The following is a 22,131-nucleotide window of genomic DNA, read 5'->3' as shown; positions in this document are numbered from 1 at the left end:
TTGAACAAATGGGCACATGTATATTTAAGAAATTGGGTAAAGGAGCAATTTAAAATGCTATGGATTACATATACAAAATAATAATCTAATATATATGATATGTATATGACTTCTGATTACAAAATATAAATTTGCTTGAATTTAAACATGAACTATATGGTGATTTTAATTTAGAAACCACATAAATCCCAACAAAGCAATACATGATGTTGACCAAAGGTGAAATGAATTTAAGCAATATAGGTATGTATGTATGCACAGGCAGATATATATTTAAATGGACATATGTGGCTTTACACTTAATAATATATTATGGACACATTCCAATGGAAATCAATTATAGACCAGCATCATCATATTTAATGGATACAGATTGCATTATAGGAATATACCTAAGTTAACTGATTTTATAAAAATGCTTTGGACAAATGGACAAATGCTTTGGACAAATTTATCTTTCTCATACATTTATGCATGATGATGATTTGCCTAAGAGAACTGTATAGAAATCAGATTGCCAGTTGAAAGGGAATGCCTATTAAAATTAGTGTGTATGTGTGTATAAAAATCACATATATATGCACTGTCCCAAAAACAATGGAAATTTTAAACTCACCAACAGCTCTATAAGTTTCCATCAGTCATATAAAATTGTTTTCATCTCATTCCCTATGTCAGCAACCTGTCACATTGCTGATCACTCCCTTATTCCAGAGAGCAGAAATTTGATTTCATGAACCTAAATATCATACTCTTCTCCTATTTTTTTGCTCCATCTGAGACAGTCATATCATCTTCACCATTTTTCTTTTGTAATCCCAGGCACTGTATCTACTCTATGGGTCAACATCCCTGTGTGTCAGGGTAATATTACATTACCCAGTATCTTTTTATCTTCACCATTTTATTTTGCTTAATGAACCTTTGCCTCTTGGGCAAAATGCAAGGCGTCTCAAGGACATCTAGGGAGTACTTTTATAGAAAAATCAGTTGAACAAAATCCATAAATCTCAGTGCTAGATTTACAAATGCGATTTCCAGCTGCTCCTTCCCAAGGAACTGAAAGAACAGGTTACCTGGCAAAGCCAGTTTCTCTGCTCACCCCTGACTGAATGAGTGTGCATTTGCTGAGTGAACAGGAAATGAGGGCCAGGTGAGGATCCTGGCTATGGTAACTTCCATTTTTCCTACACCCCTCTAGGATTATCACCTCACAATCTATGTGCCCTCAATCTTCCATGATAGTCCGAGTGAGAAAGCTGGAACAGTGTAACCAAATTCCATAACAGCAATAGAGACTATAACAACATAAAGATAACAGGAAAAATTATGATAATAGTTGTCCTCAAGCCTGAGACCAACTGCCACCAAGTGGTCATTCCAGCTGTACTCAAACCAGTTCTACTCATGAGTTCACAATTCACACTATTCATGGGAGACAAATAGCAGAACTGACAGGGAGCTCCATGCACACCTAGCAAGCAGAAATTTTTGCTAGGGTGTGTGCCCAGTAAAGTGGGTGCTTTGATCACTGTCAATTACTTATGGTTGGCCATAGGCTGCAAAGAAACATTGTAGACCTCTTTTGGTTGTTCAGTGGTCTGCACGACGTGAAGGAAAAACCAGAAGCCCAGCAGCGGCGTCCACACATCATGACATATTGATACCCTTCTACCATGGGCAGAGGCCCAATATAGTCTGCCACCTGATGAGATTATCAGACCCATAGCTATCATCCCAGGTTGCTGTGGGACTTCGTGTGCCTTTTACAGCACACAATGCATTCCTGTGAGGCTCTGTTGACTTCTTCAAAGGTCAAAAGCAGGCCCCACCAATGGGCTATAGCCCACATTATCTTCTGCTCCACATGCCACAAATGTTGATGTAACCACTGGGCCACATCAGAGGCAGGCTTTCTTTCTAGCTAATGTACCTGGACCAATTCATCTGCTTCATCATTTCCTGGGGATGCTAGTGGCAAATGGCCTGTCACATAATATACTGTAACTGTTTTAGTCTAACCACAGACCCAGAAGTGTTGCCACAAGCCTTGCCCCCAAAGGGGTTGGTGACCAACCATCCAGTTGTCATGGCACCAGGTAAGTAGCCAGAGTCAAGCCTCACTAGACAGCCCAGCAGTCAGTGCAGACAGCTACTGGGAGGGCTCCTGGGTGATCACAAGCCACACTTTCTGCAATTCTGCCCATTGACTACTCTTCCCCTCACCAGCTTCAATCCATATTTTTAGGATAGAAAGCTACAGCCCTCCATTCTGGGGACAGCCCAGGGCTGGAGCCATCTGTATACCATGCATCTTTTGGGCATAGGGGCTCTTCCCTCCCAGTAAAGGCTGTTACTAATGCCTCTAAAATAAATTCTTCGGCCTTTCACTGGTATATGTCACTGGACCCAAGAAGCATTGTTCTTCACTCAGGGGGCTAGTAGAGAGGGCACTACACTGCTGTAGGTATGCACTCCATTTGGCCAGTGTAGGCTTCTGTGCCACGCCACTCCATGGCTCTTGGGTCCAGTCAGAGCTCTACAAGGCAAGCCACCTCAGATCACATGCTCACTGGGGGTCACTTGAATGTCTCCCCATCCACAGGGGCAGCATGCTGAAACGCCCCTCCCATGAGGGCAGCCTGTTCTCTTCTTCAATCTTGTGAATCCTGCCAACTACGTCAATTGTCTTGCCTGGGGGTTTTGGCCCCCAGCAAGTTCATTATGGATTCAGTGAGACTGAGAAATGACAATAGAACATTGTTGGGGTACAAGGATTTATACCCAGCTTTATTCTCATCGCTAGGTCGAGCACTAGAGTCATGTCTGCATACAGAAGTTTACAGGTCCGTAATCCACCTCCATCTCTGCCTCTGCTGAGTGGAGTGCTTTATATAGTGACTCAGTCAGTAACAGCTCATTGCCAATGGGTGTGGAAACATTAGCCCAGCAGTAGGCCAATGACAGAATCAAGTAGTTTAGGGTCAGGTGAGGATCCTGGACCAAGGAACTTCCATTTTCCCCACAACCCCCTCCCGCACACTTACACACATTGAAATTGGATCCTGGAACCCAAACAGAGTTATATTGCTATTACTGCTGTGTATAATACTATTAATGTTGTATATCTATCAAAAAGAACACACTGCAGGAACCAAGATTACATCAGACATGGTTTTTGTCAAGTCTCTTATTCTCTGAAGGTTAGACAGACAGACATTAAGAGACAAGCTCTCATATTGTTTCAGTAACATCCAAGTTACCTTGGAGGGAGTATTCAAGTATACTTGGGAAATGACAAAATAGTCTCCATCCCTAATTTCAAACTGTTTAGAAGTACTCCATCAAGCTACCTGAGAGATCTTCCACAACCCACCATCCCCTCTATGGAAAATCAGAGGTCCTGAAAACAGGCAGCAGTTCTTTAGGTGGACTAGAAATTCTGACACTTACCATTAGCCTCGTAAACACATGTACGATGTCTCCACTTTGGTATCTGGCAATGGCTGACTTATTACTAAAGCCAGAGGCCTGAGTGTGACTTCTGGTGTCTCATGAAGTGTAACTCTTGATTAAAGATTTTACTACATTCCCTGTACACATAAGGTTCCTATCCTGAGGGTGTCCTCTGATGTCTGATGAGGTTTGATTTCCGACTAAATTCTCACCCACACTTCCTACAAATATATAAGGTTTCTCTCCTGAATGTATCTTCTGGTATCTACTAAGGTGTGACTGCCAGCTAAAGACTTGCTCACACTCCCTGCCCACATGAGGCTGCCCCCTTGAGTGTGCCCTCTGGTGTGCAATGAGAGTTAACTTATCACAAAAACCTTGCCCACACTCCCTACACACAAAGGGCGAATCAACTGTATGTGCCCTCTTGTGCCTAAACAGGTTTGGCTTCTGGCTAAACCTTCTTCCACATTCCCTGCATATAAAAGGCTTTTCCCCAGAATGCATCCTCTGGTGTGATATGAGAGTTGACTTACCATTAAAGCCTCGTCCACACTCCCTGCACACAAATGGCTTCTCCCCTGTGTGTGTTCTCTGGTGTGTGATGAGGGTTGATTTCCGAGTAAAGCCTTGCCCACATTCCTTGCATACAAACAGCTTTTCCCATGTGTGTGACCTCTGGTGTTTGTTCAGGTTTGACTTTAGGCTAAAGCACTGCCCGCACTGCAGGCACACATAAGGTTTAACCCCTGAGTGTGTCTTCTGGTGTGCCATGAGGCTTGATTTCCAGCTAAAGTGACGCCCACATTCTGTGCATATATAAGGCTTCTCTCCTGTGTGTGTTCTTAAGTGCCTAATGAGGTGCGACTTCTGGCTAAAGCCTTGCTTACACTCCCTGCACACGTAAGGCTTCTCTCCTGAATGTGTCCTCTTGTGTTGGGTGAGGTGTGAATGCTGGCGAAAGCCTCGCCCACACTCACTGCAAACATAAGGCTTCTCCCCAGAGTGTGTCCTCTGATGGTTGAAGAGGTTTGATTTCCACGTAAAGCCTCGTCCACACTCCTTGCACACATACGGCTTCTCTCCTGAGTGTGTCCTCTGGTGCATGATGAGTTTTGACTTCCATGTAAAGCCTCGCCCACACTCCCCGCACACATAAAGCTTCTCTCCTGAATGTGCCCTCTTATGTCGCGTGAGGTGTGAATGCTGGCGAAAGCATCGCCCACACTCACTGCAAACATAAGGCTTCTCCCCAGAGTGTGTCCTCTGATGGTTGAAGAGGTTTGATTTCCAAGTAAAGCCTCGTCCACACTCCTTGCACACATATGGCTTCTCTCCTGAGTGTGTTCTCTGGTGCATGATAAGTTTTGACTTCCAGATAAAGCCTCGCCCACACTCCCTACAAACATAATGCTTCTCTCCAGACTGCGTCCTCTGGCTGTTGATGAGGGTTGATGTACTGCTAAAGCTTTGTCCCCCCTCAGTGCACACATAAGGTGTCTCCCCTGTATGTGTGCTCTGGAGGCTGAACAGGTGTGACTCCTTGATAAAGCACAGCCCAAACTCCCCATATTTGACTGCTCCAAATCCTGAAGCCTCTAAGCCATGCAATACATTATCTGCTTCCTCAAGTTCTGCCTTCTGGTCTCGGCTGGGTCTGACACCCACCATGGTGCTATCTTCCTGGGGCCTTGCTGGCTGTCCTTGTGGTGGGCAGGGGAGTGCCTTGGAAATGCTTCTGCTTCTGCTCCCAGAAAGGGGTTTGGAGCCTTCTCTTTCTTGAATTTCTATTCTGTTGCTCAAGCAGACTTGCTCAAAGACTTGCTCCTGCTGCTGTTTTTGATCTTCTGGATAATGTTTCTCTGGATGGAGATGATTTCCTGCACAGAAACTTGAGAATAGCTGAGGGAGATGACTGAACCACACACACTGGCTAAAGGCTTGTTGACTAGAGAAAACCAGAGGGCAGGAGAGACAAGGTTGAATTTCCAGCTTTGGTCCTGCCAAAGAAAGAATGTTATGGTCAGAATAGTCATATTTAGGGCCGCCTAGGCCATTTTGCTTTGCCCATTGGTCATTCATTACATGTTTATACCAAAAGCTGTCTCCCACCCATATATCCTTGTGCTTATCAAAAGATCTATTTTTCATTTTACTTTATGCATTTTGTTTTTAATTGTAGGAGTTAGCAAACTTGCCCAGTGGGTCAAATAAAGGCTACAACCTGTTTTCAAATGGTCCACTAGTTAAAAATGATAAAGAGTTGAAATACAAATAAATAATTTAAAAAACAATATGACAGATTACATGTGGCCTGGAAAAGCTTAAAGTGTTTACTGTATGGCCCTTCATAGAAAAAGTTTGTTGACCCCTGTCCTACTTCAATGTAGGAAACCCATACCAAGGACTTATTTTCATATTCTCCCCCAAAAAAGTTAAGTTTCAGAAATCAACCAAAAACATACAATAAATTGAGAAGTGTTCAGTTATGAAAAATTCTGAACTTCAGGTAAGACCATTGGGAGACTGTGGCACGATTGCCTAGAGCTGCTCTCACCCTTCCAATCCCCCAACTTGCTTGGTACAGCAGTTATTTCAGGGCGGACCACAAAATAATCAGTTCTGTTGCTGCTGTAGGGGGCTAACTTAATTTGAATGGAAGATGAGACACCAACGCCTAGTGTAACTGTCAATAAAAGTAGTCATCTAGGCAGTAAATGAACGGGGAAGGCCAGTGACTGAGGCTGGGTTGCAGTCTTGGCTGGGACAAAAAAAAACAGAACAAAAACTGGTAGACTATCCAGATATACAGCAGGGAGACCCTAAAAATGAGAGAACCAGAGAGAGACTTGATAAACTCTACACATTCCTGGCTGACTGGAAGGCTCTTGGCAAAAGCAGGCAAGATTAATGGGGGCCCAAGCTATGCACATATCCCTGTCTGATATGGAGGCTACAATTACATGCAGAGGAAAAATGAAAGTTATCAGGAGAAAGCAAAAAGCTAGAAAAGACTTGAAAATGTGACCGTTGAATGGGCTCCCCAAACCACACACTTATCCATTGGCAGAGGCAGGAAGCCTCATTGGCTTGAAGTCTTTGAACACAACCCATAGCCCATTGCCCACTGCTGAAGAACACTAACTGTAGACACAAGGTTGAAATTAGGAAAACAGGATTAAAAAAGAAAAAAACACAAGAATAAAATAAAAATCAAGAAGAAACATTCCTTCACAGAGGAAACATATTCTACATATTTAATCTAGAAAAGTGACTTAATGACAAACAACAATAATAATATGCAGGCACAAAATATAAACTGACAGTAGGGTTACAGTACAATATGTAAAATATCCAATTTTTGAAGAATCAGGAAAGAATGACTCATACTCAAGAAAAAAATGCAGTCAATAGACAGTTGCTGAGTTGGCCATGATGTTGATTTAGGGGGGAAAAAAAGGACTTCAAGGCTTACATCATGAACTTCTTCAAAGAGCTAAAGGAAACAATGTGCAAAAACTTAAAGAAAAGTATGATAAATTTAAAAAATTGAGAATCTCACTAAAGAATAGAACCTATTGAAAAGAAACAAGAGGAAATTCTGGAATTAGAAAGTAAAATAAAAGAAATTACAAAGTTACTAGAGAGATACAACAGCATATTTGAATTTGCAACAGAACTGTGAAGTTGAAAAGAATTTACTAAGAATGACCCAAACTGGAGAACAGAGTAAAAGCAAGACTGGGGAAAAACAAAAACAGAAACCTGTGGGATACCATTAGGCAAACCAACCTATGTGTAATGGGCGCACGGGAAGGCAAAGACCAAGAGAAAAGAGCAGAATAAAGGTCTGAAGAAATAATGGATAAAAAGTCATATTTTGAATAAAAAACATTTGATGAGAAACATTAATCTACACATCCAAGAAGCTTGACTAACCCCAAGATAAACATAAAGAGAGCCATAGCTAGACACATCACAGCCAGCTGACTATCAGAAAAAAAGACAAAGAGGCTATCTTGAAACCCGCAAAAGAAAAATGACTCAACATGTATGGAGAAAGGGGTGGAGGTGGGGCCAACACACAGTATCACTGGGGCTAACTTCTTATCAGAGACAATGGAGACAAGAAGGCACTGGAACTATTATTCAAAGAGCTAAAATAAAGGGGGGAAAACTACCAATGATGAATTCTGTTCTCTAAAAAAAGTATCCTTCAAAAAACGAAACTGATGTAAAGATAGTCACAGATGAACAAGTACTCAGAATATCTGTTGTTAGCAAACATGATTTATGGGAAATACTAAATAAGACTTTCAGGCTGAAAAGAAACAACACCAGACACTAAATCAAATACACAGGAAAAAATGGGGACCACTAAAAGTGCTAAATATCTGCGTAAATATAAAAGATCTACATACATTAATTTTTCTCCTTTCTTCCCTTAATTTCTCTAAAATACATAAGATTATTATGAAAGGCAATAATTACAGCACTCTACACTGTGTGCTTTATTATGTATATATATATTTTATGTATATAAACATGTAAAAATTTTTTAACTGGAACTAAATATTAACTAAAAACATTGTAACAATTTAAGGTGCATATTTCAATTCCTGTAGCAGCATTAATGACTCTTTAAAAAGTTGGTAAAGGAAATAGAGGAATAAAAGGACATGAGACAAAAATCAACAAAGTGGCAGACTTAAGCCCTATAAATAAAGACATTAAATATGAACTGAACATTCCAAAAAAAGAGATTTTGTACCCCTAAATTAAAATGTAATATTCAACAATGTGCTATGTATAAGGGACACATTTTGGATCTCAAAACACAAGTAGGTTGAAAGTAAAACGATGAAAAAGATACATCATGTAAACAGTAATCGCAAGGGAACTGGAATACCTGAATTAATAGTAGACAAAATAGACTTCAAGACAAGGATTATTGCTAGATAAAAAACAGGACATTTCATAAAGACAAAAGGGTAATCAGAAAAATAAAACAGTCAAAATGAATACACATCTAAAAGTATATATCCAAAACACAGTTAACAAAGTTACAGAACTGAAAGAATTAGAAAATTCAACAATAATTAGAAATTTCAATATTCCATTATCAATAATAGATGGAATAATTAGAAAATAAGAGATATAGAAGACTTAATAACACAATCAACCAACTTGACCAATTTGATGATGTGCGGAGCACTCTGTCCAATGACTGCAGAATACATATTCTTTTCAAATACACACAGAATTTCTCAAGAATAGACCATATGTTGGGCAAAAAAATGAGTCTCAATAAAATTTTAAAGTCATACAAAGTATGTTTTCCTACCACAAAGGAATGAAATTAGAACTTTCCACAAATATGAGGAAATTAAACTAGCACCTCTAAGTAACTGGTAGGATAGACAAGGAATCAGAAGAGAAACTGAAACATTATTTGAACTGAATGAAAACAAAACACAATGTAACAAAATTTATGGGATGTAGCTAAAGAAGTGATCAGACAGAAAATTGTAGCTTTAAATGCCTTTGTTAAAGAATGGTTTCAAATCAACTAAGTTTCTATCCTAAGAAAGTAAGAAAAAAAAACTAAATTAAGCATAAAATAAGTCTAAATAAGGAAAATTATCAAATAGAAAGCCATAAATGAATAGAGAAACCAATGAGCCTAAAAGGTGTTTTTAAATAAGATCAGCAAAATTGAGAAATCTAGCTAGAATGAACAAGAAAAAGAAGACAGAATTACCAAATCAACAATAAGGGAACATCATTACTGACACCCCAGAAATTAAAAGGATTAGAAGAGAATATTATAAACTTTATGCCAACAATTAGACAACAAAGACAAAATAGAAGAATGACACAAATTACAAAAACCCAAGACAAACAAGTTTCTGAATAGATAAAATGAGTAACAAGACAGATTGAGTAATTAAAAGTCACACAAAGATAAATTCCTGTCTGATTGCCTTCATTGGTGGGGTCTAACATATATTTAAAGAAACAATACAAATCCTCCACTGACTCTTTCAGTAAATGGGGAAGAGGGAGAGACGATTTCCCAACTCATTATATGCAGTCATTATTATCCTGATACCAAAGCTAGATAAAGATATCACAAGGAACATAAAATACAGATCAATAAACTTCATGAATAGAAGAACATCCTTAACAAAATATTCTCAAACCAAATCCAGCAACAAGTCAAAAGGATTATACATTAAAGTGGTATTTACAACAGAAATCAAAGTTTAATATATCAAAATCGGTTAATGAAATACAGCATATTAACAAAATTAATGGAAAAAGACTATGACCACCTCAATAGAAGCAGAGTGTATCTAAAAAAAATCCCATACTTATTCATGATAACACTCAACAAACTAGGAAATGAATGGAACTTCCTCAAACCCAATAAAAGGAATATAAAACCTATAGCCAGGAGGCATTCAAGATGGCGGCATGAGCAGGGCGGCAGAAATCTCCTCACAAAACAATATATATTTGAAAATACAGCAAATACAACTATTCCTAAAAGAGAGACCAGAAGATACAGTACAACAGCCAGGCTACATCTACATCTGCAAGAACTCAGCATCCCACGAAAAGGGTAAGAAACAAACCCATGACCTGGTGGGACCTGAGCACTCTCCCCACCCCAGATCACCAGTGGGAGAAAAAGAATCAGAGTGGGGTGGGAGTGGAAGCACAGGAATGCTAAATAACCAGCCCTAGTAATCTGCACCAAGAGCACAGACACATATTGCATGGTATACTGGATATTAGAGAAACGGAAAAGTAAAATCCAAGACAGAGACTGCAAGCAGAACCTCACAGCCAGCTCCCGTGGGACAAAAGAAAACTGGGTACATTAAAAATCTTAGCCCAGCAGGCTGGGAATCTTAAGGAACTTCAGGCACCCTAACCCCCTGGGTGACAATGCAACTCTGAAGCCCCTCACAGCAATAAGCAGCCTGTGGTTCATTACCCCCTGTTGGGAATGCAAGCAAACCAGCTGATCTGGCACTGCTGTGGACCACCTGGGGAGCATCCCAGCCCACAGCAACCACATAGAGTCTTCTCCCAGCATGCAGCTAACTGGGACAGACCCAGAGGCTGCCACCAGCAGACAGCTGCCTAGAACACAGAGAAAGGCGGGGCAAAGTCCAGAAGGCATGAAGGGGTGCCATTCTCACAGGAGAACACACGCCGTGCCCTGCGATCCCCAGTAGTGCACTAGGCCATCCAAAGGGCCGCACCGCCCATGGCAGCTCAGGGGGTTAACCCAGAGACTGCTCCCTGTGTGCAGATAATGATCACAAGCAGCGGAGAAGGGTAAGGTGACAAGCACACAGGAAGGGACTTTGTTCTCCCAGCTGACACACATGCCACTTGCCAGCAATCACTTCTATAGCCGTGAAAAGGCAGAAGAACCTGGACCAGTCCAAAATCACTCAAACATTGCCAGAGAGATGGCCTGGCAAGATACATATAACCAATCTTCCTGAAAAAGAATTCAAAATAAAAATCATAACCATGCTGATGGAGCTGCAGAGAAATATGCAAGAGCTAAGGGATGAAGTCTGGAGGGAGAGAACATAAATGAAACAATCAATAGAAGGACTTAAGAGCAGACTGGATGAGGTGCAAAAGATTGTTAATGGAATGGAAATCAGAGAACAGGAATAAAGAGAAGCTGAGGCAGAGAGAGATAAAAGGATGTCTAGAAATGAAAGACTATTAAGAGAACTGTGTGACCAATCCAAACAGAACAATATTCGCATAATATGGGTACGAGAAGAAGAAGAGACAGAAAAGGGATAGAAAGTGTCTTTGGAGGAATAATTGCTGAAAAATTCCCCAAGCTGGGGAAGGAAATAGTCTCTAAGACTATGGAAGCCCACAGATCTCCCAACATAAGGGACCCAAGGAGGACAACACCAAGACATATAGTAATTAAAATGACAAAGATTAAAGACAAGGACAGGGTATTAAAGGGAGCCAGAGAGAGAAAAAAGATGATCTACAAAGTAAAACCCATCAGGCTATCATCAGACTTCTCAACAGAAACCTTACAGGCCAGAAGAGAGTGGCATGATATATTCAATGCAATGAAACAGAAGGGCCTCGAACCAAGAATATTGTATCCACCAAAACTATCATTTAAATTTGAAGAAAGGATTAAACAATTTCCAGATAAGCAAAAGTTGATGGAATTTGCCTCCCACAGACCAGCTCTACAGGATATTTTAAACGGACTGCTGTAGATGGAAATACTCCTAAGGCTAAATAGATATCACCACAGAAAATAAAATCACAGCAAAGAAAGCAGATCAACCAAATAATAACTAAAGGCAAAAAATAAAATTAGCTATCCACAAAGGCGGTCAAGGTAAACACAAAAGAGTATACAATAAAACACAAGAAAAAAGAGTAGAGGAGGAAGAATAAGAAGGGAGAGAAATAAAGAACCATCAGACTGTGTTTATAATAGCATAATAAGCGAGTTAAAGGAAGATGGTTAGATAGTAAAGAAGCTACCCTTGAACCTTTGGTAACCATGAATCCAAAGCCTGCAATGGCAGTAAGTACTTATTTATAGATAAGCACCTTAAATGTAAATGGACTGAATGCACCAATCAAAAGACATAGAGTAATAAAATGGATAAAAAAGCAAGACCCATCTATATGCTGCTTACAAGAGACTCACCTCAAACCCAAAGACATACACAGACAAAAGTGAAGGGATGGGAAAAAATATTTCATGCAAACAATAAGGAGAAAAAAGCAGGTGTAGCAGTACTGGTATCAGACAAAATAGACTTCAAAACAAAGAAAGTAACAAGAGATAAAAGAAGGACATTACATAGTGATAAAGGGGTCAGTCCAAAAAGAGGATATGACAATTGTAAATATATATGCACCCAACACAGGAGCACCAACATATGTGGAACAAATACTACCAGAATTAAAAGAGGAAATAGAATGCAATGCATTCATTTTAGGAGACTTCAACACACCACTCACTCCAAAGGACAGATCCACCAGACAGAAAATAAGTAAGGACACAGAGGCACTGAACAACACACAAAACAGACGGACCTAACAGACATCTACAGAACTCTATACCCAAAAGCAGCAGGATACACATTCTTCTCAAGTGCACATGGAACATTTTCCAGGATAGACCACATACTAGGCCACAAAAAGAGTCTCAGTAAATTTTAAAAAGATTGGAGTTCTACCAACCAGCTTCTCAGATCACAAAGGTATAAAACTAGAAATAAATTGTACAAAGAAAACAAAAAGACTCACGAACACATGGAGTCTTAACAACATGTTCCTAAATAATCTATGGATCAATGACCAAATTAAAACTGAGATCAAGCAATATATGGAGACAAATGACAACACAGCACAATGCCCCAACTCTGTGGGATGTAGCAAAGGCAGTTCTAAGAGGAAAGTATATAGCAATCCAGGCCTATTTAAAGAAGGAAGAACAATCCTAAATGAATAGTCTGAAGTCACAATTATTGAAACTGGAAAAAAAAGAAGAACAAATGAGGCTCAAAGTCACCAGAAGGAGGGACATAATAAAGATCAGAGAAGAAATAAATAAAATTGGGAAGAATAAAACATTAGGAAAAATCAATGAAACCAAGAGCTGGATCTTTAAAGAAACAAACCCCTAGGCATACTTATTAAGAGAAAAAGGGAATCTACACACATAAACACAATCATAAATAAGAAATGAAAAATCTTGACCAACACCACAGAAACACAAAGAATTATTAGAGAATACTATGAAAATCGATATGCTAACAAGCTAGATAACATAGAAGAAATGGACAACTTCTTAAAAAAATACAGCCTTCCAAGACTGACCAAGGAAGAAAAAGAAAATCTAAACAGACCAATTAACAGTAACAAAATTGAATCAGTAATCAAAAAACTACCAAAGAACAAAACAGCCGGACCAGATGGAGTCACTGCTGAATTTTATCAGACATACAGAGAAGACATAATACCCATGTTCCTTAAAGTTTTCCAAAAAAACAGAAGAAGAGGGAATACTTCCAAACTTATTCGATGAAGCCAGCATCACTCTAATACGAAAACAAGGAAAGACCCCACAAAAAAAGAAAATTACACACCAATATCCCTGATGAAAATAGATGCAAAAATACTCAACAAAATATTAGCAAACCGAATTCAAAACTACATCAAGGGGCTCATACACCATAATCAAGTGGGATTCATCTCAGGGATGCAAGGAGGGTACAACATTCAAAAATCCATCAACATCATCCATGACATCAAAAAAAAGGACAAAAACCACATGATCACCTCCATAGATGCTGAAAAAGCATTCAACAAAATTCAACATCCATTCATGATAAAAACTCTCAATAAAATAGGTATAGAGGACAAGTACCTCAACATAATAAAGGCCATATAGGACAAACCCACAGCCAACATCATACTTAACAGCAAGAACCTGAAAGCTCTTCACCTAAGATCGGGAACAAGGCAGGGATGCCCACTCTCCCCACTTATATTCAACATAGTGCTGGAGATCCTAGCCACGACAATCAGACAAAACAAAGAAATAAAAGGCATCCAGTTTGGTAAAGAAGAAGTCAAACTGTCAGTATTTGCAGATGACATGATATTCTATATAAAAAACCCCAAACAATCCACCCCAAAATACTAAAACTAATATCTGAATTCAGCAAAGTTCCAGGATAGCAAACTAATACACAGAAATCTGTTGGATTCCTACTCAATAACGATGAAATAGCAGAAAGAGAAATCAGAAAAACAATTCCATTCACGATTGCATCAAAAAGAATACCCAAGAATAAACCTAGCCAAGGAAGTGAAAGACCTATACCCTGAAAACTACAAGACACTCTTAAGAGAACTTGGAGTTTTCATAGGAAGAAATTCATCCCATGCGCTTGGCTAAGAAGAATTAATATTGTCAAAATGGCCAAGCTGCCTAAAGCAATCTACAGATTCAATACAATCCCTATCAAAATACCAACAGCATTCTTCAATGAACTAGAGCAAACAGTTCTAAAATTCATATGGAACAACAAAAGACCCCGAACAGCCAAAGCAATCCTGAGAAGGAAGATTAAAGCAGGGGGGATCTTGCTTCCCAACTTCAAGCTCTACTACAAAGCCATAGTAATTAAGACAATTTGGTACTGGCACAAGAACAGACCCATAGACCAGTGGAACAGAATAGAGAGTCCAGATATTAACCCAAACATATATGGTCAATTAATATACGATAAAAGAGGCACGGACATACAATGGGGAAATGACAGTCTCTTCAACAGCTGATGTTGTCAAAACTGGACAGCTACATATAAGAGAATGAAACTAGACCATTGTCTAACCCTATACAGAAAAGTAAACTCGAAATGGAACAAAGACCTGAATGTAAGTCATGAAACCCTAAAACTCTTAGAAAAAAACCATAGGCAAAAATCTCTTGGACATAAACATGAGCAACTTCTTCATGAACCTATCTCCCTGGGTAAGGGAAACAAGAGGAAAAATGAACAAGTGGGACTATATCAAGCTGAAAAGCTTCTGTACAGAAAAGGACACCATCAATAGAAAAATAAGGCATCTTACAGTATGGGGGAGAATATATTCATAAATGACAGATCTGATAAAGGGTTGACATCCAAAATATATAAAGAGCTCACGCACCACAACAAACAAAAAGCAAATAAGCCAATTAAAAAATGGCAGAGGATCTGAACAGACACTTCTCCAAAGAACAAATTCAGATAGCCAACAGGCACATGAAAAGATGCTCCACATTGCTAATCATCAGAGAAATACAAATTAAAACCACAATGAGATATCACCTCACACCAGTAAGGATGGCCACCATCGAAAAGACAAACAACAACAAATGTTGGTGAGAATGTGGAGAAAGGGGAACCCTCCTACACTGCTGGTGGGAATGTAAATTACTTCAGCCATTGTGGAAAGCAGTATGGAGGTTCCTCAAAAAACTCAAAATAGAAATACCATTTGACCCCAGAATTCCACTCCTAGGAATTTACCCTAAGAATGCAGCAGACCAGTTTGGAAAAGACATATGCACCCCTATGCACCTCTATGTTTATCGCAGCACTATTTACAATAGCCAAGAAATGGAAGCAACCTAAGTGTCCATCAGTAGATGAATGGATAAAGATGTGGTACATATACACAATGGAATATTATTCAGCCATAAGAAGAAAACAAATCATACCATTCGCAACAACATGGATGGAGCTAGAGGGTATTATGCTCAGTGAAATAAGCCAGGCGGAGAAAGACAAGTACCAAATGATTTCACTCATATGTGGAATATAAGAACAAAGGAAAAACTGAAGGAACAAAACAGCAGCACACCCACAGAACCCAAGAATGGACTAACAGTTATCATAGGGAAAGGGACTGGGGAGGATGGGTGGGAAGGGAGGGAGAAGAGGGGGAAGAAGAAAGGGGGCCTTACGATTAACATGTATAATGTGGGGGGGGGACACAGGGAGGGTTTTGCAACATGGAGAAGACAAGTAGTGATTTTACAGCATCTTACTATGCTGATGGACAGTGACTAATGGGGTATGTTGGGGGAGGGTTGGTGAAGGGGGGAGTCTAGTAAACATAATGTTCCTCATGTAATTTTAGATTAATGATACCAAAAAAAAAATGGGTGTAGGATATGAACACACAATTCTCCAAGGGAGAAATTCAGATGGCCAACAGGCACATGAAAAGATGCTTCATATCGCTAATCATCAGGGAAATGCAAATTAAAACCACAATGAGATATCACCTCACACCAGTTAGGATGGCCAACATCGAAAAAACTAAGAACAACAAATGCTGGCAAAGATGCGGAGAAAGGGAAACCCTTGTATACTGTTGGTGGTAATGTAAATTACTTCAACCATTGTGGAAAGCAACATGCAGGTTCCTCAAAAAGCTAAAAATTGAAATATCATTTGATCTGGGAATTCCACTCCTAGGAATTTACCCAAAGAAAACAACTTTTCAGATTCAAAAAGACATATGCACCCCTATGTTTATTGCAGGACTATTTTCAATAGCCAAGATATGGAAGCAACCTAAGTGTCCATCAGTAGATGAATGGATAAAGAAAATGTGGTACATATACACAGTGGCATACTACTCAGCCATAAGAAAGAAACAAATCCTACCACTTGCAACAACATGGAGGGAGCTGGAGGATATTATGCTCAGTGAAATAAGCCTGGCAGAGAAAGACAAGAACCAAATGATTTATCTAATTTGTGGGGTACAATGACAAAGTAAAACTGAAGGAACCAAACAGCAGCAGACTCACAGACTCAAAGAAGTGACTAGGGGTTACCAAATGGGAGTGGCTGGGGAGGGCAGGTCAGGAGAGAGGGAGAAAGGGATTGATGGGTATTATGCTTAGTACACAGGGTAATATGAATGAGTTTCTCTGTAGTGATGGAACATTCCTACATGGAACATGATGGAAAAATGTGGTGTTGGTTACATGAATCTATGTATGTGCAGCACAGAGAGGACAAGTAGTGAGTGTGGCATCTTACTACACTGATGGACAGTGACTTCATTGGGGTATGGGGGGAACTTAATATGTGTGAATGTAGTATCCACATTGTTTTTCATATGAAACCTTCATAAGAGTGTATATGAAGATGCCTTACTAAAAAAAAAGATGTCATTTCTCTCCGATTAATGTTTAGTAATGAATATATAAATTCAACATAATCACAACAAAGTCCTGACCATATATTTTATGAAATCTCACAGACTGACTGTAAAATGGGCTAAAACTAACAAAAACACCATGAAGAGTAAGATAGGAGGAATTAACCTACCAGACAGCAAGACTTATTAAAAAGCTATAGTATATAAAAACAGTGTGATACTGGCACAGGGATAAGCAAATCTAAAATAGAACAGAGTCCAGAAATTAACCCATACATACACTGAAACTCAAAATATGATAGGTGGCATTCTAATTTGAGGAAAATGATGAACTATCCAATGAATGGTACCAAGTCTGATGGTTATACATTTAGAAATATATAAAAATAGATCCACATCTCCCAACACTTACAAAATCACTCCCAGATTAAAGATCTGAAAGTAAAAAGGAATATCTCTTTTAATTTATAGAAGAAGTCTGAACATTTTATGATCTTGACAGAAGGAAGGAGTTCTTAAATCAGACACACACGCACATAAGCCATACAAAAAAGACTGATAAAACCACACCACAATTTATAAAATTATAATTAAAGGCTACTTATACTCTTGAAATGAAAAAATTACAGTGATGGAAAGCAGATCAGTGGTTGCTAGGGGCTAAGGCTGGAGGGAGGGTAAAATGAATGAACTTCTCTGTAGTGATGGAACATTCCTACATGGAACATGATGGAAAAATGTGGTGTTGCTTACATGAATCTATGTATGTGACAAAATTTCATAAGCACTATACAACAATACTAGAAGAGTACATGTAAGAACTGATGAAATCTGAATCTGAATACAGTAGTTTACTTAATAGAATTGTACCAATGTTCACTTGTTGGATTTGAAATGTGCTACAGTTATTTAAGATATTATTGGTGAAGAATAGATGGGAACTTTCTGTTATTTTTTTTTTTTACCAATTCAGACTTAAATTATCTCAAAATTAAATTTTTTTAAAAAGTAGGAGCCTACAGACTGTAAGACAGACATGATACATTTAACTGACAAAGAATTCACTTATAATTTTTTATAAATGAACAAGAAAAAGAAAAGCAGGCAAAAAATTTGAACAGGCAATTCATAGAAGAGGAAACATCAATGCCAATCAACCTTACAACACATGAAAAGATGCTCCAATTCAATGCTAATCAAGTTAAAACCACTGTGAGAGGCCATTTCATGCCCAAAAGACAGTCAAAAACTGAAGTCTTTGTTACAGCAGCCATAGTGAACTAATGCAACAACTGTGGAGAACAATTTGGCATTACCTAAAAAGGCTGAACAAGCGTACGCTGACTCAGCTACGCCACTCCTCATTGTTCATCTTGGAGTAGTTAAGTGCTTATATGTCCAAAGACACTACTATGAGAATGTTTATAGTTGTATTTTTTAACAGTCAAAATTGGTAAAAAAAGTAAATGTCCAACAAAATAGAATGGATAAGTGAATTATAATCACATATATAATATAAAAAATATCATATAGCAGTAAAAATGAGTGAATCAACAATGAATACATATATCAACATGGATAAATCTTACAAACTCAGTGTCAGTAAAGAGAGCAAATTACAGAAGGATATACATAGTATGGTGACATGGATAGAAAGTTTAAAAATACGCCAAACAACACTATAGATGGATAAGGGATTCATATATATGAAGTAAAACAGAAAGTCATGCGACGAGAATTACAAACTCCTAATTTTTAAAAACAGTTTCCTTTGGGCAGGGAGGTAGGAAGGTGTAGAATACAGTCTGGGAAGGGGAAATAGGATTTCAGTTGATTTACGTTTTTTTCTTAAGCTGGGATATTAGCACATGCATACATCTGTTATTATTTTTCATAACTTGCTGTCATCTTAATTCTTGGGTAATTTTTTCCAATTATGGGAATTGGAGAGATGGAGATAATCAATTATGCTTAGCCTAAGAGAAACTGGAGATGTATCTAGAAGGGCAGGTGCAGTTTTTAAGATGAAGAAGAGAGAAAGAAGCTTATGAATGAGGAAAGCAGAATGGAAAAGGCAAGCTAAGTGAAAGGAAAGGAGGAAAGAGACAAGGATACTAAGAAAGTCTCTCCCTCAACTGAAGAGGATATTCTAGAAGGTGGGTCGTGCCAGGCAGCCTTACCAAGGACCTGGGAGGCCTGGAGAAGAGCATCCCCCTAGTACCTGAGAGATGCCTCCTTTCCAGTAAGCCAAGCTGAGGATGGTCCCGTCTACAGTGTCTCACTCACCTGGACAGAGGCCGAGTGGATGTTGTTTCTCCTCTATCCAGGGCTCTTCCCCTCGCTCCAGCTGAGAAATGAGTTTTGGTTTGGAAAATGGAATTTCTGCTCATAGGAAAGAAAACAAGGAGACTCTTGGTTATGAGCTCAAGGGGCTATTCCAGAACTCACAGCCAAAATGGGTAGGAAACCCAGAGGGTGGTAAACAGGACCTATGAATAGTGACTTCTCTACAATAGGAAGCTTGAGTAAGAAAAAGTGCCTCCTATTAGAAAACCAGTGTATTTACACTTGGGGAATAAAAACCTTCTGGGTTTGGAGGGAGATAAAGTAAGACAGCCCCAGGCTTGGGAAAGAGGGCTGGAAATGCAGAGTATCATACAAAATATGAAACTCTACTAAATCCAGATTTATTCTGAGGGAAAAGGTAAATTATTGGTTTAAGCCCAACACTCAGACCAAGCTGCTTCATGGGTAGCCTTTCCTTGTGACATGTAGAAAATACTCCACAGGGCAGATTGAGTGCTAAAGGAAGCCATCCTTACCCAGTGAGACCAGGTGGGTGTAGGTCTCCAGCATCACTTCCCTGTGCAGTGTCCTCTGAGCAGGGCTCAGCAACCGCCACTCCTCCTGGGTGAAGTCCACAGCCACATCCCTGAACGCCACAAACACCTTCAACACAAAACAAAGCCATGCTCATCCAGGAGTTTGCCTGCCACAGCTCAGGGTGAGGGATCAAACAGCTTCCCTGAGGGACAAAGTGATTTCTAAACCCTAATTTAAATGGTGAAAAAAGGGTAGCAGAATATGCCACTCCAAAACATTCCATTTTGGCATAAGTATTTTTTTCTGCTGAAGGCAATTAAGTAGCAGCGGATGCAAGAAAAGCTCTGTCCTTCTATTTGCCTAAAAGCAGAAAATATATTTTTGAAGGTGTCCCTGTTCCACTCTATCAGGAGAATAGCAGTTGTATCACTGAAGACAACCACATCTTACCAGCCAGGAAAGAGAACCAGAGCAAGCTACTCAACTAACGTTAATAACCAGCCCTCAGCTTTCACCTGTTCCCCATCTATTTTCCCTACCACAATTTGCCACCCCAGAAACTCACAATCCTTCTCCTTTCTCTTGTCACTTCTCTAAAAAGTTATTACTTTTTTGTTAAGTTGCTATATGAGCCCACCCACCCCTCTGAGTTACTCATCACAGAGTACTCCTGTGGGTATGCATGTACATGTTAATGAGCTTGTTTGTTTTTCTCTTGTTAATGCATCTTTTGTCTCTAATTTACAGGGCTCCGGCCAATGAACCCAAGATAGGAATATTTTCCCACCCCTAAGTGACCTTGGTGCCAAGAGTCCAAAGACCATTACTCTCCTATCTCTACTGGGCCAGCATCACTTGCGTCCCTGTAACTGTCAACATTCTAGGCTAGCCCTTAGGGGGATAAAAGCAAAACAGAACAAAACCCCCTTCACATCGGGAGCTTTAAACCTAGGTGGGGAGAAGACACATACACATACACACATACACACAAATTACACAGTAAAAAATAATCATCTTGCTGAGTTTGAAGAATATCAGCGATTACTTGGTCTAAGCATTTATGTTCTACAGGAAGCAGCTGAGTCTCTGGGGGTGCCCACATGTATATTTCACAGCAGGAATCCTTCCTTCCCCTCCCTCACATGCCACTGCCCTGCCCGGTACTGAGGAAGGCAAGTGGGTGGTGGCAAAGAGCATGGACTCAAACCACACTACCTGCATCTGGAACTCACCTGTCCTCAACTAGTGTACCCTTAGGCAAATTGGTGAGCCTCTCAGCATTTCAATTTCTTCTGCAAACTGAAAAAAAGAGTGCTTATTTCACAGGGTCAGAGTTGCTTGTGTATCAGTTAAGTTGATAAATGTCAGGACTCAAAAAACAACTGCACACAGTAAGTGCTCTGGGGGGACTGTTTGATGTAAATTCCATCTTCTCACTTGGTTCTTATTCATTTCTCCTGCTTCACTATATCCCCTTAACTCTTGATAATGCATGTGTTAGTCATTTTTATTTCCTGACTCGCCAATGGACTCTAAGTAAGTTCCATATATATTGTTTACTGTGTTGGCCCCAGTGCCTAGAATAGAGCGTGCAGATACTAAGCCGTCAAATACGTTTTAGATGATGGAATATGCATTTGTTATTAATATTCCACTAACAAATGACCCTCTGCTACCTAGAAAGCTGTACTTTGGAGGGTGGGAATATATAATGGTCTTTGGTAGGGATGTTTTGGTGACGTGTCCTGGGTTGGAGGTGTGTAGAAACCAAGCCCAAATGCACCAGGGATCCAGGTCTGAGGTTCTTCCTAGCCTGATAATCCTGGCCCTAAAATGGCACAATCTGCCCTTTAGTCACAGACAGGATTAGTCTGACCCATACACTGCAGTTCTTTATATTAATTATATATTAAGGCAGTTCATATGAAAATATAAACTTATAGATCCTGTTGAAAAATCCGTAAGACTGACCACTCTGGGCTTTGCACTATTGCAGGGCCATAGCTGGCTGAAGGTGACTTATACCAGGGGTCCACTAGCCTAGACAGGTTACTGACAGATTGCTGCAATTCCTACCTTATCAGTTTCACTTAGCAG

The 22,131-nt window shown here is 39.5% G+C and overlaps 1 protein-coding gene across 7 annotated transcripts in view; it reads right to left on the bottom strand.

Moving 5' to 3' along the window:
* Positions 1–437: 437 nt before the first annotated feature.
* LOC118912516 (zinc finger protein 875) overlaps positions 438–22,131 on the bottom strand; it is a 36,582-nt gene continuing 14,888 nt past the window's right edge. For 4 of the 7 annotated variants that reach the window (XM_057493449.1, XM_057493450.1, XM_057493452.1 and 1 more), the window contains 3 exons: positions 20,034–20,160; positions 19,498–19,593; positions 438–5,456 (listed from right to left, as the gene is read on the bottom strand). In XM_057493449.1, coding sequence (XP_057349432.1) covers positions 3,553–5,456; positions 19,498–19,593; positions 20,034–20,160 — 2,127 coding nt within the window. In that variant the 3' untranslated portion in view covers positions 438–3,552. Of the gene's footprint in view, positions 5,457–19,497; positions 19,594–20,033; positions 20,161–21,266; positions 21,334–22,131 lie in introns of all 7 variants that reach the window. The other 3 variants (XM_057493455.1, XM_057493453.1, XM_057493454.1) reach the window with 2 other exon arrangements.

The sequence above is a fragment of the Manis pentadactyla genome, chromosome 15, assembly GCF_030020395.1.
Source record: "Manis pentadactyla isolate mManPen7 chromosome 15, mManPen7.hap1, whole genome shotgun sequence".
Classification (NCBI taxonomy): domain Eukaryota; kingdom Metazoa; phylum Chordata; class Mammalia; order Pholidota; family Manidae; genus Manis; species Manis pentadactyla.
Note: the sequence above shows the minus strand (reverse complement) of the source record. Positions and strands in the feature narration are given on the sequence as shown.